General features: G+C 33.3%; 1 protein-coding gene across 2 annotated transcripts in view; it reads right to left on the bottom strand.

Annotated features, from left to right (window-relative positions):
- LOC114325103 (uncharacterized) overlaps nt 1–15363 on the bottom strand; it is a 78431-nt gene that overhangs the window by 46099 nt on the left and 16969 nt on the right. For both annotated transcript variants that reach the window (XM_028273043.2, XM_028273041.2), the window contains exon 3: nt 13762–14951. In XM_028273043.2, coding sequence (XP_028128844.1) covers nt 13762–14951 — 1190 coding nt within the window. The remainder of the gene's footprint in view (nt 1–13761; nt 14952–15363) is intronic.

Here is a 15363-nt window from a genome sequence, read left to right as displayed (position 1 = left end):
TACGGCACAGTGGCGCCGTAAACCTCATATATGCTTTGGCGGGCTCCAGTTTTTGTTTTTTTTTTTCGTTATCTGTTCGTTCTATTGATAAAGTACTTATATAAAATAAAACAACACAGTGTAACCTACAAATTACGACCTATGCACATTTTACATTCTTTGCTCCCTAAAGCCACAGTGGTGGCCCAAAATAAATTTTTGCATATTTTCGCCACCTACACGCATTTTATTGCGTTAAAGCTACCTTAATAGCACAATATTCACCCCTAAGTGGTCGCTAAGCAGTGTCGGATCCAGGTGGGTTATGGGGGCGATTACCCCCACCCCTCTCAAACCAAGTGATATTATATTTGAAGATTATAAAAATATTCATTTATTTTTATAGAAATACTTCTATTATATTAATATTATTTTTATAAGAATGACTGTTTATGCTTTAGCGACAGTGGCGGATCCAGCAGCGTTAAGAGGGGGGTGCCAACTGGTTAAATTTCTATAAAAATAAATGAATATTTTTATAATCTTTGAATATAATATCACTTGGTTTGAGAGGGGGGGGAGGTGATCACCCACATCACCCCTCCCTGGATCCGCCACTGCTTAGCGACCACCTAAGGGTAAATATTGTGCTATTAAGGTAGCAATAATGCAATAAAATGCGTGTAGGTGGCGAAAATATGCAAAAATTGATTTTGGGCCACCACTGTGGCTTTGGGGAGCAAAGATTGTAAAATGTGCATAAGTCATAATTTGTAGGTTATACTGTGTTGTTTTATTTTACATAAGTACTTTATCAATATAACGAACAGATGACGAAAAAAAAAACAAAAACTGGAGCCCGCCAAAGCTTATATGAGGTTTACGGCGCCACTGTGCCGTAACGGTTGCTTATACGAAAAAAATGAATAGGACCTAATTTTTAGAGTAAATAGTGGTCTTTAACCTTGTATAAGTTTTGTATAAAAATAATGCATAGGTAATGAGAAAATCGTAAAAACATGCTCGCCAACAGATAGGGGTAGTTTCTGCAGTATATTTTCAAGGATAGGGGTGGTTTCCGCAGGATGTTGCAATAACCATATATATTTTTGAAAAGCACTATTGATGAAGCATATGCCCATATGGATCAAAAAGCAAAAAACAAAAAAAAATTTCAACCCCCCATTTTATTTATTTTTTTTTTGGCTACAGGGGTTGCACTAGGAAATCGCCTTTGGTGTCCATGCATGGATAATAATAACGTGCATAAAATGATATATGAAACATATTAATAAAGGGCATTGTGTGTGAAGGATTCCAAAAAAATCACTTTATTTATTAATTCTTCTTTTTTTTGGGGTGGTTCTGAGAAAAAAAATGGGGGTGCATTATACAAATTTGTAAATAGAACCAGTACGTGGGTAATCTCTGAAAGTCTTTTTACTCTAGCATAAACGGTTCAGATGGTATTAAAAGGGGTTTTTTAAAATGTAACACCCTGTAATTAAAAAAAGCGCCATTACCCTTAAGTGATACCTATACCAAAAAATCAATCAATTATTTGTGAATAGTTGCCGCAGGATTTCTTCTTAATTTCCGTTACAGTTAGGGAAAAATATATATTTTTTAAAAACATCTTTTTTAAAAACTTGTCAACTTTGGGGCGCCACCCCCGCTAAACAGTGGATGATAGACAGATGCGGTCGTGAAGTAAATCATAGAAAATATAGTCCTCTTCATATTTCTATAAAAGAAATTTTTTGTAAAAGGTACAGGAAGGGCTACGTTCCGCAAAAACCACAAACTACCCCATTTAAAGGGGTGAAAAGGGGGGTTCCGGGGCGAAATTTTTTCAGAAAAAGTAAGTCTTATAATAAGCACCTCTTGATATACCAGAAAAAAAATAGAACCGGACTTGTGTCCATTTTGCAAGGTTCAACCTTTGTTTCCTACACTAAAGGGAGATATACAACAATGTACAAACTACAGGGCTATAAAACTGCTTAGCCACACCATGAAAATATGGGAAAGAGTAATTGATAGACGGATACGTGAAGAGACCGAAATATCCGAGAATCAATTTGGCTTTATGCAGGGTAGATCAACAACAGATGCAATTTTCATTATAAGGCAGTTGATGGAAAAATACAGGAGTAAAGAAACAAACGCTCATATGGTATTCATTGATCTTGAGAAAGCATATGATAGAGTTCCTCGAGATTCTGTGGTGGGCACTCAATAAGAAAGGAGTCCCTGGTGAATATGTAAAGATTGTGAGGGATATGTATGAGGGAGTAACGACTAGTGTTAGGATAGGTGTGGGAGAGACTGATAAATTTCATGTGAAAGTAAGATTGCATCAAGGTTCTGTGCTTAGTCCGTATTTATTCTCATTAGTTTTGGACCAGATAACAGCGAAAATACAGGGTAAAATTCCATGGTGCTTAATGTATGCTGATGATGTCGTGTTAGTAGGAAATAGTGAAAGAGACTTAGAACAAAAACTGGAACAGTGGAGACAAGCTCTGGAGGAAAAAGGTTTAAAACTTAGTAGGACAAAAACAGAGTATTTGGAATGTTCAGTTAAAGATGGAGCTACTACAAATAAAATGGTATCTTTGGATGGTGAAATGATTGTAAAAAGCAATAGTTTTAAGTACCTAGGATCGGTATTACAGAGTAATGGAGAAATAGATGGAGATGCATGCAATAGAATTAGGGCTGGATGGATGAAGTGGAAAGAAGCGAGTGGTGTGTTGTGTGACAGAAAAATTCCAATGAAGCTGAAGGGAAAATTCTATAAAACAGCCATAAGACCAGCTATGATGTACGGAACTGAATGTTGGGCAGTGAAAAAGAAAAAGGAACAGCGAATGCATGTGGCGGAAATGAGAATGCTTAGATGGATGAGTGAAGTGATAAAGAAGGATAAAATTAGAAATGAGTTAGAGGATAAAATTAGAAATAGAATTTTATATTAGGGGAAGTCTAGGTGTGGCACCAATTGATGCCAAAATGAGAGAGCATAGGTTAAGATGGTTTGGTCATGTTCAACGTCGAGACGTTAACCACCCAATACGAAGAATAGCTCAAGTGCAGATTCCTGGAAGGAGTAGGAGAGGAAGACCAAAGAAGACCTGAGAAGAGACGATAAGGCAGGACATGTTGGTAAAGGGGATTAACATTGATATGGCCCAAGATAGAATTGTGTTGAGAAATGCAATTAGGGAAGCCGACCCCGCATAGGGATAAGGCAAAGAGAATGATGATGAATACAGTGGCTAAGTAACTCAAGGAAGAGTCTATAAATTAACATGCAAAAACGAAATATTTTTCCATAGAAGATAAGGGATTGAACTTAACATCAAAATACTAACAAGTTTCCGAAACTGCTTTCTTGTGACATGTCTATGTCTAATTTAAATATTATGTTAACATGGTATCTCTCTCCTATGGCGCTACAGCCCAAGTTGGGCCGTGGCCTCCTCCAGCATGCGCCTCCAACTATCTCTGTCCCTGGCTGCTCTCCACCAGGTGCCCACCCTCAATATCTCTTTAGCATCGGTTTTCACTTTGTATATTATCCACGGCGTCTTCCTTTGGTCCTGGCCGACGTCCCACCATAGTTCCGCTAAGCGTTCTACGAGGTGTTCTGTCGTTATCTATTCTTATAAGGTGGCCTGCTCAGCGCAATCTTTATATTTTCGCATATACAAAGGAGGGGGGGGGGTGTTAAAAAGGACTAGTGATGCGCAATACAAGGTGTTGCTACCTGATGACACCTCTACCTACTCCTACTCAATCTCTATCCTCACCTCCAAGAAGAGTGGCTTAATTACATGGTGGACCCCGGCAAACCTGAGCAACCTTACCGGAGATTGGGAAACCAACCCCAGTGGAAAGTAAGGTCGGGGCTGACGAAGAAGAGAGAAATGATCCTCCGAAAAGGGGGTTGGGCGATGGGCCAACTACTCATCCCTGGAAAAATACTACAGTTACGGAACCAACAGATGTGCCTCGGAGTATAGGACGGATTGACCGGCGACGACTTGGCAACGATATATGGAATTCGAGATAGAATCGTGAAAAGGCAGAACCTTGAGCAAACTTGGAGCGCGAAACCTAAATGAATTATCTACACAAGCGTTTCTCAAACGGTGGGTCGCGGGCGGATTTCAGGTGGGTCGCGGAGTGGCTCTTACAATAGCTGAGTAGCATACAGTGACCGTGCACAATCTGTCAACATCTCCAGTCCGACCAGTTTTCTCCCACTAGCTCTCTCATTCGAACCCAAACACCCGGTTCTTGTTCTTGTTCTCAGTCTGGCTCTTCTGGTATTTGCCTGCGTAATAACATACGACAGTAGCTTGATACTCTGTCCAGCGTAATTTTTGCTTAAAAGTAGTGAATTATACAACTATTTACAATGGAGAATTGGCTGAAAAGTGGGTTTTGTGTTAAGAGAAAACTGCAATCTACTGGCAAACGTGAGCTTAATCGTCCATCTACTAGCAATGCCGCTAAAGTGCCTCCAATATTTTCAAATGTTAAGAAAGGGAAGAAAATGTTTCGAAAATATTGTCTTGAATACCTTAAATACGGATTCACGTTCATAGGTAGGGAAGAAGAACCTATATCCAATGCGTACTTTCTTTTGAAACCTTGGCTAACGAAAGTATGAAGCCTTCAAAACAGAGTAAGAGGAAGAAAAATGAACTGATTTCCCCATGGCTTCGCAGAAAAATTACCATGGCCTCTTACTAGCTGTCTGTGCTAATAGCAAAAAATAGCGCTCCGCACACAGCAGGCGAGGGCCTTATTTTGTCCGGGACAGAAATAATGTTATCCCTTCTGCTTGACGATAAAGCAGGTCAACAGATATGTAAAATACCAAAGTCCAATCCAATATATCATGGGTGAGGGATGGGTAACGAATATGAAAAACATCAGAAGGTGGGTCGCCAGACATAAAAGGTCGGGAACCACTGATCTGCACAGATTGTATACATTACTCGCTCCGTGCATGACTGACGCGACACCTAGCGTAGTTGCCTGACTTTTTGGCGATCACAATTTGGCGTTAAACATATGATACACATATGACATCTTTGATGGTGATATGTAATATTTAGTTACCATTTTTGATAAAATTTGTTATAACCAATAAGTGTGTTCGAGGAGACAGTCAGGGACTAGTCTCCGACAAGTGGAGCATGCGCACTTTAAAATAATATAAATAATACCGTTGATAGATAAATATAATGGTCCTTTTCATGGGCATTTTTCAGTACGTCACAAATGATAGAAAAAAAGATAAGTCCGTGATAATACACATTTATAACATTTATTCTAACATGACATTTTAGTTAAATCTGACAGTTGTCACATTTTATTTGCAATTTGGCATAAAAACAAATCAATTATGTTTATTAGATTTATAAAATAGTATTTTGTTTGATTTGTATAGTCTTATAAATTGTACAGATTATATTCGTAGATATATTATACAGGGTGAGTCATGAGGAACTGTACATACTCCTACCTCGTATAGAGGCTCCAATGGGGAATAACAAATGACCATTAAAAAGTGTCTGCTCCCATTGTTTAATAATATACAGGGCGAGTTTCGCATTTTGACAGAAATTTGTATTCGTCATAATTTTTGAACGGTCAGATCGATGTGTCTCTTATTTTGGTCAATCGTTAGACTATTACCACCTAATCAACTAATTTATTCAAACTAGAAAAAAATCAGGTCCGGCTTTAAAAAAATTAGTTCGTTTGGGTATTAGAAAAAATTTCACCCTATATACGCTTTTTGAAAACTCTAATATGAATTTTACAAATTAGACAAATAGGCAATTAAAATGGCATATTTATTTTTTTCCGCACACGATTACTTAATTTTTTATAAAAAAATCAAATTTCACTATGAATTAAAAGTTTGGTAAAGTGAACCATAGATTTAAAAATAATAACTTTTTATTACAAAAATTATTTTTTTTGCACAAATAAGTAATTTATGTTAGCATCTAATCAACTGATTTATTCAAACTAGAGAAAAATCAGGTCCGGATTTAAAAAATTAGTTCGTTTTGGTCTTAGAAAAAATTTCACCCTGTATACGCTTTTTGAAAACTCTAATATGAATTTTACAAATAAGACAAATAGGCCATTAAAATGGCATATTTATTTTTTCCCCACACGATTACTTAATTTTTTATTAAAAAATCAAATTTGTCAAAATCGGAATTTTAACCTAAAAATAAAAAAAAATGAACTCACGGTTTAACTCGCTACAACTCTGTTCCATTTTAATATTTTTTCTGAAATTTTTACAGCACATACCTCTTACCATTGTGAAGACTATGAAAATTGTTGTAGACTTTCAGTCTTCTTCTTGTAAAAGTTGCAAACTTGTAAATCGCAAAAATTAGGTGGAAAAATTTAAAATTTATCAATTTGATCACGTCTATGTTAAACTATAGAGTCCAAAAGAAGTGTTATGGGAAGTTTTAGATCTAGACGTGTTATAGAAAAAAAAAATGGTAAAACTTTTAATTTTAAGAAAAACGTTGTTTTTGTAAATTAATTTTTATAAAAAAAGTTAATTTTTTTAAATCTATGCAAAAACTTTGCCAAACTTTTTATGCATAGTCAAATTTGATTTTTTAATAAAAAATAAGTAATCGTGTGGGGAAAAAATAAATATGCCATTTTAATTGCCTATTTGTCTTATTTGTAAAATTCATATTAGAGTTTTCAAAAAACGTATACAAGGTGAAATTTTTTCTAAGACCCAAACAAACTAATTTTTTAAATCCGGGCCTGATTTTTTTTCTAGTTTGAATAGATCAGTTGATTAGGTGATAACATAAATTAAATATTTGTTCAAAAAAAATTAATTTTTGTAATAAAAGTTATTTTTTTAAATCTATGGTTCACTTTACCAAACTTTTAATTATTCATAGTCAAATTTGATTTTTTTTTTATAAAAAAAATTAAGTAATCGTGTGGGGAAAAAATAAATATGCCATTTTAATTGCCTATTTGTCTAATTTGTAAAAATCATATTAGAGTTTTCAAAAAGCGTATACAGGGTGAAATTTTTTCTAAGACCAAAACGAACTTATTTTTTAAATCCGTTCCTGATTTTTTTTTGTTTGAATAAATCAGTTGATTGGTGGTAACATAAATTAAATATTTGTTCAAAAAAATTAATTTTGGTAATAAAAGTTAATTTTGTTAAATATATGGTTCACTTTACCAAACTTTTAATTCATAATCAAATTTGATTTTTTTATAAAAAATTAAGCAATCGTGTGCGGAAAAAAATAAATATGTTATTTTAATTGCCTATTTGTCTAATTTGTAAAATTCATATTAGAGTTTTCAAAAAGCTTATACAGGGTGAAATTATTTCTAAGACCCAAGCGAACTATTTTTTTTAAAGCCGGACCTGATTTTTTTTCTAGTTTGAATAAATCAGTTGATTAGGTGGCAATATTGTAACGATTGACCAAAATAAGAGACACATCGATCTGACCGTTCAAAAATTATGACGAATACAAATTTCTGTCAAAATGCGAAACTCGCCCTGTATATTATTAAGCAATGGGAGCAGACACTTTTTAATGGTCATTTGTTATTCCCATAGGGGCCTCTATACGAGGTAGGAGTATGTACAGTTCCTCATGACTCACCCTGTATAATTCGTAAATAATTTTTTTTCGATTATAGCGCCATCTATCGACAACTAAAATAAATGTTATAAATGTCTGTAATCTCGGACGTGCCTTTTTTTCTGTCACATACAATTTAATGCGTTAGAAAGAAATTGAAAAACTGTGACGCACTGAAAAATGCCTATGGGAAAAAGATTACAAGGTATATTTACTATTAATTAATATTATTAATTAATTATTAATACACTGGTATATTTATCAATAGACGATAATACATTAAATAAATATAATATGGAATTAAAGTTCGCATGCGTTGTCGTGGACTAAAAGTCACCGACAGGGTCCGCGAACGAACATAATGACACTGGCATAACAAAAATTCGCCAAAATTGTCATATTTCGCCGCTACGGACGCTGGCATAGTTTTGTTTATCCTCACCATGGTCAAGCACGGAGTGAGTACCTTATACCGCAGAGAAAGGTCTACATAAAAAGTGCAAAAGATGGTGTTTTTCAAGGATAAACTGTAGATGTATTGCCAGAATAAAAGGTTATTCACAACATCGTCCAATAGCTTCCAATAATCTTAAATTTGCAGTTCCCCTAATTTGGCATCGAAAGAGAAATCCCTTAACAGTTAGCTATTGAATGCGAAGTTTTTGGTAAGAAGCACATAACCTAATAGTCCACAGTACATCGTTCTTTTTGGAAAATGATTACAAAAGTCTTAAAAATTATTATAACTGCTTCGTTTGAGTGAGTCTACCACTTCCGGAAAAAATTCATAGTGCAGGTTGGACGCGTTTTCGCGTCCCACGTAATTAACATATTTACGTTGTCGAACTAAAACTAATGAATCGAGGCTGTAAATTTGAGTGACAAGATATCGAAAATCTTTATTAATTAAGTATAGGTACTTTCAATTGAAAATTAGGAGTTTTGTAATAACACTCAAAAAGTCACATCTTGCGGGTGTCGGACTCAATTAACGCGCCCTCTTTTTTGTCCGACAAAAATAATTTATTTTATTTTAACGTATACAGGATGTTAGTAAATAAGTATGAAAAACTTTAAGGGATAATTCTACATGAAAAAATAATGGCAGTTTGCTCTATAAACGTATGTCCGTAGATGCTTTGTTTCCGAGATACAGGGTGTTACAATTTTTATTTCAAACTGCCAATTTTTCTATTGCTCTAAGACCGGTTGAGATATGAAAATTAAATTTGGTGGGTTTCAAGAGGTAGTTATTGCGCATTTTTTAGCAAACAAATATCAATTTTATATTCATCATTGGCGCGCCTACGGGTAATGGTCTAAATTTTTTTAAAGAAAAAATGGTACGCCACTGAGATATTTCAAATTAAAAATTATTTTTGTATTCCACGTTTAATTTATGAAAAAGAACCTTTCTTGTATTTTTTTCCTATGGTGCACCTTTTTTGTGCGATAAAATAAAACATCTTCGAGCGTATTTTTCATTTCTTAATACATTATCAAGAACTCTCCCAAATACCAACTATCCTATAAAAAAGTAGAACAATAACAGAACATATTACTAAAAAGATTTTAACTAGGTGCAAAGCTACAACAAATGTTCAAAATTACCTGCTTTAAAGGTGACAGAATAATTTTATATTCACTATTGGCATCCGTGCAGGTAATGGTCTGAATTTGTTAAAGAAAAAAAATAGTACGTCTCTGAGAAACGTCAAATTAAACATCATTCTTGAATTCCTCGTTCAATTTACGACAAAAAATCATTCTTGTCTTTTTTTCATATGCGGCGTCGTTTTTATAGAAAAAAATAAAACATCTTAACGCTTACAAATTATTCGAGGTAGATTCCATATGCATAGAAACTTATTTCAAATACTTTGTAAACGTTAAGAGATTTTATTTTTGTGCATAAAAACGGCGCCTCATATGAAAAAAAGACAAAAACGATTTTTTTTTCGTAAATTGAACGAGGAATTCAAAAATGATTTTTAATTTGACATATTTCAGTGGCGTACTATTTTTTTCTTTAAAAGTGCGCGCGCCAATGGTGAATATAGAATTACTCTGTCACCTTTAAAGGAGGTAATTTTGAACATTTGTTGTAGCCTTGCACATAGTTCAAATCTTTTTAGAAATATTTTCTGTTATTGTTCTAGTTTGGCATTATTATATTGGAGAGTTCTTGATAATGTATTACGAAATGAAAAATACCCGCGAAGATGTTTTATTTTTTTGCATAAAAACGGTGCACCATATGAAAAAAAGACAGGAAAAATTCTTTATCATAAATTAAACGTGGAATACAAAAATAATTTTTAATTTAAAATATCCCAGTGGCGTACTATTTTTTTCTTTAAAAAAATTCAGACCATTACCCATAGGCGCGCCAATGATGAATATAAAATTGTTATTTGTTTGCCAAAAAATGCGCAATTACTACCTCTTGAAACCCACCAAATTTAATTTTTATAGCTTAAAAGGTCTTAGAGCAATAAAAAAATTCGCAGGTTGAAAAAAAATTTCAACACCCCGTATCTTGGAAACGAAACATTTGCGGACATACGTTTACAGAGCAAACTGTCATTATTTTTTCATGTAGTTAAAAGTTACCCTTTTTAATACCCCTTAAAGTTTTTCATACTTATTTACTAACACCCTGTATAATCTTTTGATTAAAATTAAAATTTTTATAGTTTTGCAATAACAAAACCTAACCGCGCTAGAGCTATAGGTTTAGGCGTGGGGAGTGCGGAAACGCGTCCAATCTGCACTCTGAAATTTTTCAGAAAGTGGTAGACTCGCTCAAACGAAGCAGTTAAAACCATTTTTAAGACTTTTGTAATCATCTTCCAAAAAGGACGATATACTGTGGACTATATGAACTTGTACTCCAGGCTGTGGGTGAAAAATAGGTCGATTTCAGGATATAATTCAGGAATTTTTGAAACCTATCAGGTGTTGTAAAGGACGATGCCAGGAGTACCTTCTACTAAAATGTGACCAAAAATATTGTAAGCTTTTCTTTTTATTGCGATTTTCATTTGTTAAATTTGCAATTTTTAAAGATTTTTCATTTTGCAGCTTAGGATATTGATTCTAAAGAAAAACTTTTTAATAGACAGTTGTAGTAAATTAAAAAACCTACAATTTGAGCTATGGTAAGTTTAATTTCGTTTATTGGTTATTGGAAAACAGCCTGCGAAAGGTCCAAAATGGCCGGTTTTTACAATTGCGATATTTATTGTACAAATATTTTTTTTTATTTTTTAAAGCTTTAAAATGAAGATCTTTCAATTCCAAACATAAAAAAATTGTAAGGCCGGATTAACGAATTTGTTGATTAGATATTATAAATTGTTTATCCCAAGAGGTCAAATGTCGAAGGCTATAACTTTTTGAAATAAAAACGTAGAGAGTTGGTGAAACATCCAATCTCCTTCTAAACAGTTATATTTTCATATTCTGATGTAAATAAATGCGCAAAACATTTTTAAACCTCTAATTTTTGGGTTTGAAAATAAGGGGGCAAATTTCGTTATAAACATTTAGAGCTGAAGCGGCCCTGTACATCCTATGAGTTTTTAACTTACAGATTATTGTTGCTGAAGACAAAACGAAGATTTATAAAAGAATAAAAAAATTTTACGACCAACTGAAACCGAGCTAAATGTTGGGTTTGAAAATAAGGGGGCAAATTTCGTTATAAACATTTAGAGCTGAAGCGGCCCTGTACATCCTATGAGTTTCTAACTTGCAGATTATTGTTGCTGAAGACGAAACTAAGATTTATAAAAAAATAAAAATTTTCTACAATCAACTGAAGCCGAGATAATTGTTTCTTTTTTCTTAAATCGTAATGCTTTTATTTATAACAATTAAGAAATTATTTTACAGTCATTGACTAAAGAAAGACTTATATTATCTTAAAATAAAAATTATTATAAAATATAGTTACATTTAATTATTAAAAATTATTTTTAAAATCAGTGCTTTTGCGAGCGGCCGAATTTTGCAAATCGACCGGCTCGCTTCAAATCCGCGCGCTCGGAAAATTTTTACGTAACTTGTATTAAATTTTGACCGAAAACAATTTAATAATATTACCATTATAATATACAGTCTATTTACCACTGTATTTGTTTTTCTTGATAAACTTTTATATGTAAAATCTCATTTTTGAAGAAATAATATTACAAAAATGATACATATATATGAAATATATAACTATGTTTTTAATTTTTTCATTGTTATATAAATATAATAATAATAATGTTAACTCTTATTAAACAATATAAAACTTTTTCTTCTTGTAGTGACTATCCGTTATGGATGTTGGCGACCATCATGGCAATCTGTACTTGCACACTAAATCGGTACTGCTGCTCTAAAAAGATTTGTAGTTGTTGTGTTGAACGACGTACGTAAATTTTCTAGCAAGGTAATCCTTCGCCTTCCTGGTTCTCAGTTTCCAAATGGGGTTTGCCAAATTGCCATGATGGTCGCCAACATCCAAAACGGATAGTCACTACAAGAAGAAAAAGTTTTATATTGTATAATAAGAAGTAACATTATTATTATTATATTTATATAACAATAAAAAAATTAAAAATATAATTACATATTTCATATATATGTATCATTTTTGTAATATTATTTCTTCAGAAATGAGATTTCACATATAAAAGTTTATCAAGAAAAACAAATACAGTGGTAAATAGACTGTATATTATAATGGCAATATTATTAAATTGTTTTCGTTAAGTAAAAAAAAAGTTAAGTAAAAATTTTCCGAGCGTGCGGATTTGAAGCGAGCCTGGCGATTTGCAAAATTCGGCCGCTCGCAAAAGCACCGATTTTTAAAATAATTTTTAATAATTAAATGTATTTATATTTTATAATAATTTTTATTTTAAGATAATATAAGTCTTTCTTTAGTCAATGACTGTAAAATAACTTCTTAATTGTTATAAATAAAGGCATTACGGTTTAAGAAAAAAGAAACAATTATCTCGGCTTCAGTTGGTTGTAGAAAATTTTTATTTTTTTTATAAATCTTAGTTTCGTCTTCAGCAATAATAATCTGTAAGTTAGAAACTCATAGGATGTACAGGGCCGCTTCAGCTCTAAATGTTTATAACGAAATTTGCCCCCTTATGTTCAAACCCAAAAATTAGGGGTTTAAAAATGTTTTACGCATTTATTTACATCAGAATATGAAAATGCAACTCTTTAGAAGGAGATTGGATGTTTCACCAACTCTCTACGATTGTTTTTCAAAAAGTTATAGCCTTCGACATTTGACCTCTTGGGATAAACAATTTATAATATCTAAGCAACAAATTCGTTAATCCGGCTTTACAATTTTTTTATGTTTGGAATTGAAAGATCTTCATTTTAAAGCTTTAAAAAATAAAAAAATTATTTGTACAATAAATAACGCAATTGTAAAAAACGGTCATTTTGGACTTTCCGCAGGCTGTTTTGCAATAACCAATAAACAAAATTAAACTTACCATAGCTCAAATTGTAGGTTTTTTTAATTTACTACAACTTTCTATTAAAAAGTTTTTCTCTAAAATCAATATCCTAAGCTGCAAAATTAAAAATCTTTAAAAATTGCAAATTTAACAAATGAAAATCGCAATAAACAAAAAAGCTCACAATATTTTTGGTCACATTTTAGTAGAAGTTATTCCTGGCATCGTCCTTTACAACACCTGATTGGTTTCAAAAATTCCTGAATTATATCACGTTTTTTCACCCACAGCCTGGGGTATTGGTTCAATATGACGACTGACGACCACGTGCCTTTTTCGAGCAGTTGAACACAAGAAGAAGAATTTAACCATATTGACTAAAAGAATTCATAAAGTATTATAAATGAACTACAACAATTCTAACATACTTCTTACAGAGTAAACTTTTCTTTTTTATTAATGGTAATTATTAGTTTGTTCGAAATACATTCTAACAATTAGGCTTTGCAAAAACGTCTGTTAGAATGTTTTATTTTCTTATGTGAATGCATTATAATGTGTCTATACATTCAAAATATTTCAATAAAGTGTAAAATTGAGTATTTTTATTGATGCCTTACCTGTAGTAATGTCCTTAAATAGATGAACCGGCTCCAACATCTGAATACTTCCTGGAGGTGGTATGTTCAAAACAGGCATTTGATTGGCCATTGGTGGTGGCTGATTAAGAAAAGTTTGAACCTGGGGAGCATTAAACAACGGAGGAGGGCACGTTACATTGACGTTCACCATACCAGGAGGCGGCAAGACAGGCTGAGCCATCAAAGAAGGAATATTGTTGGGTACTGCAGGGGCTGTTGTTACTTGGCCCACCACGACAGGTAGGGCAACAGTAACAGAAGAAAAGGCAGGTTGTACTGAATCTAATGAATTCGATTGTGGTATAGTGTGAATAAGAACATTTTGTGTTGAGGGGACTGTGATGGTAGCTGTGCCAGTATGAGATTGTTGAAGGAGGATTTGGTTTTCGTGTATTAGTGGAGGAGGTATGGACTTATTTGGAGGTGGAATATTTTTCAAAAAATCTGCAGGTATACCACCATCTTCACAAGGTGTTGGAATTGATAATAGGTCTAAAGGTTTTGGTGTTGGAATTTTATTCAAATGTAAGGAAGTAGGAGTAGGTATATTCTGAACTTGAATAGGGGCTGGTTGTGGTATAGTTAGAGCATTTAAAGGTTCCGGTTGGGGAATATTTTGAATTTGTATAGGATTTGGAGGAGGTATGTTTGCTAATTCCACTGTAGATACACCACACGGAGCTGGTACTGGGGTTAAATTTGCTGTAACTAAAGATGGAGGCAAATTGACAGTTGTAAGAATCGGAGCAGAGACTAAAACATTCTGCGTAGGTGGAGCTTGACTTAAAACCAAAGTATTGGACCCCTGCACTAATTGTGGGGGAGGAATGTTAAGGAGCACGGGTGATGCAGATATTACAGTTTCCGTAATGGCAGTTTGTTCTGGAATAGTTTGAAAAGTGACAGTTTGTGCTGGTAGTACATTCTTTAAGAGAGGCTGGCCTGTTACATCTTGGGTACTAATGTTAATGGAAGTGATTTCATAAGTCGGCTGTTGGGGCTCTTGCGCTTGAGCTTGAGCAAGTGCTGAACTAAAGGCAGTACTTATAGTTATTTTTGGTTCAAAATTTGATAGTTTATCAAAACGAGAGACTCTTTTTGGTTGGCGATCCTTAGGAGATGGTGAACGATGATGACTACTCTGCCTATCCAATTTATTTCTATCATCGCTAAAATATATTATTTATAATTATTATTATATTCTAGTTTATTACTTTAATAATATTTAAGTGCAATTTAAGTAAACATTAAGAAATCAAAAGCTGTAACAACCTGACAGAAATCATTAAATGAACAATAATATTCATTATATTACAGTAACTGAAGCATCAGTTATACACTTCTCCAAGAAATAAACACACCACGTTAAAAATTGGTAATTTTTGATGTCCCGAATTTCCTAAACCTGTTATCCGATTTAAGTGATTTTTTAATATGTTATAGCCTTATTCTTTAACAATATTGCTAAAATAAAATTGTTGCTAGACAGGTAAATTGTCACTGTATACCGGATGTACTAATCAAACTGTGTTTTTTTCTCAAAGTTCGCACCACCCTGTGGAATATTTGCTTTATAAACAT

The sequence above is a fragment of the Diabrotica virgifera genome, chromosome 5 (assembly GCF_917563875.1).
Source record: "Diabrotica virgifera virgifera chromosome 5, PGI_DIABVI_V3a".
NCBI lineage: Eukaryota > Metazoa > Arthropoda > Insecta > Coleoptera > Chrysomelidae > Diabrotica > Diabrotica virgifera.
The sequence above is the reverse complement of the archived record's forward strand: the minus strand, read 5'-3'. Positions and strand labels throughout refer to the sequence as shown.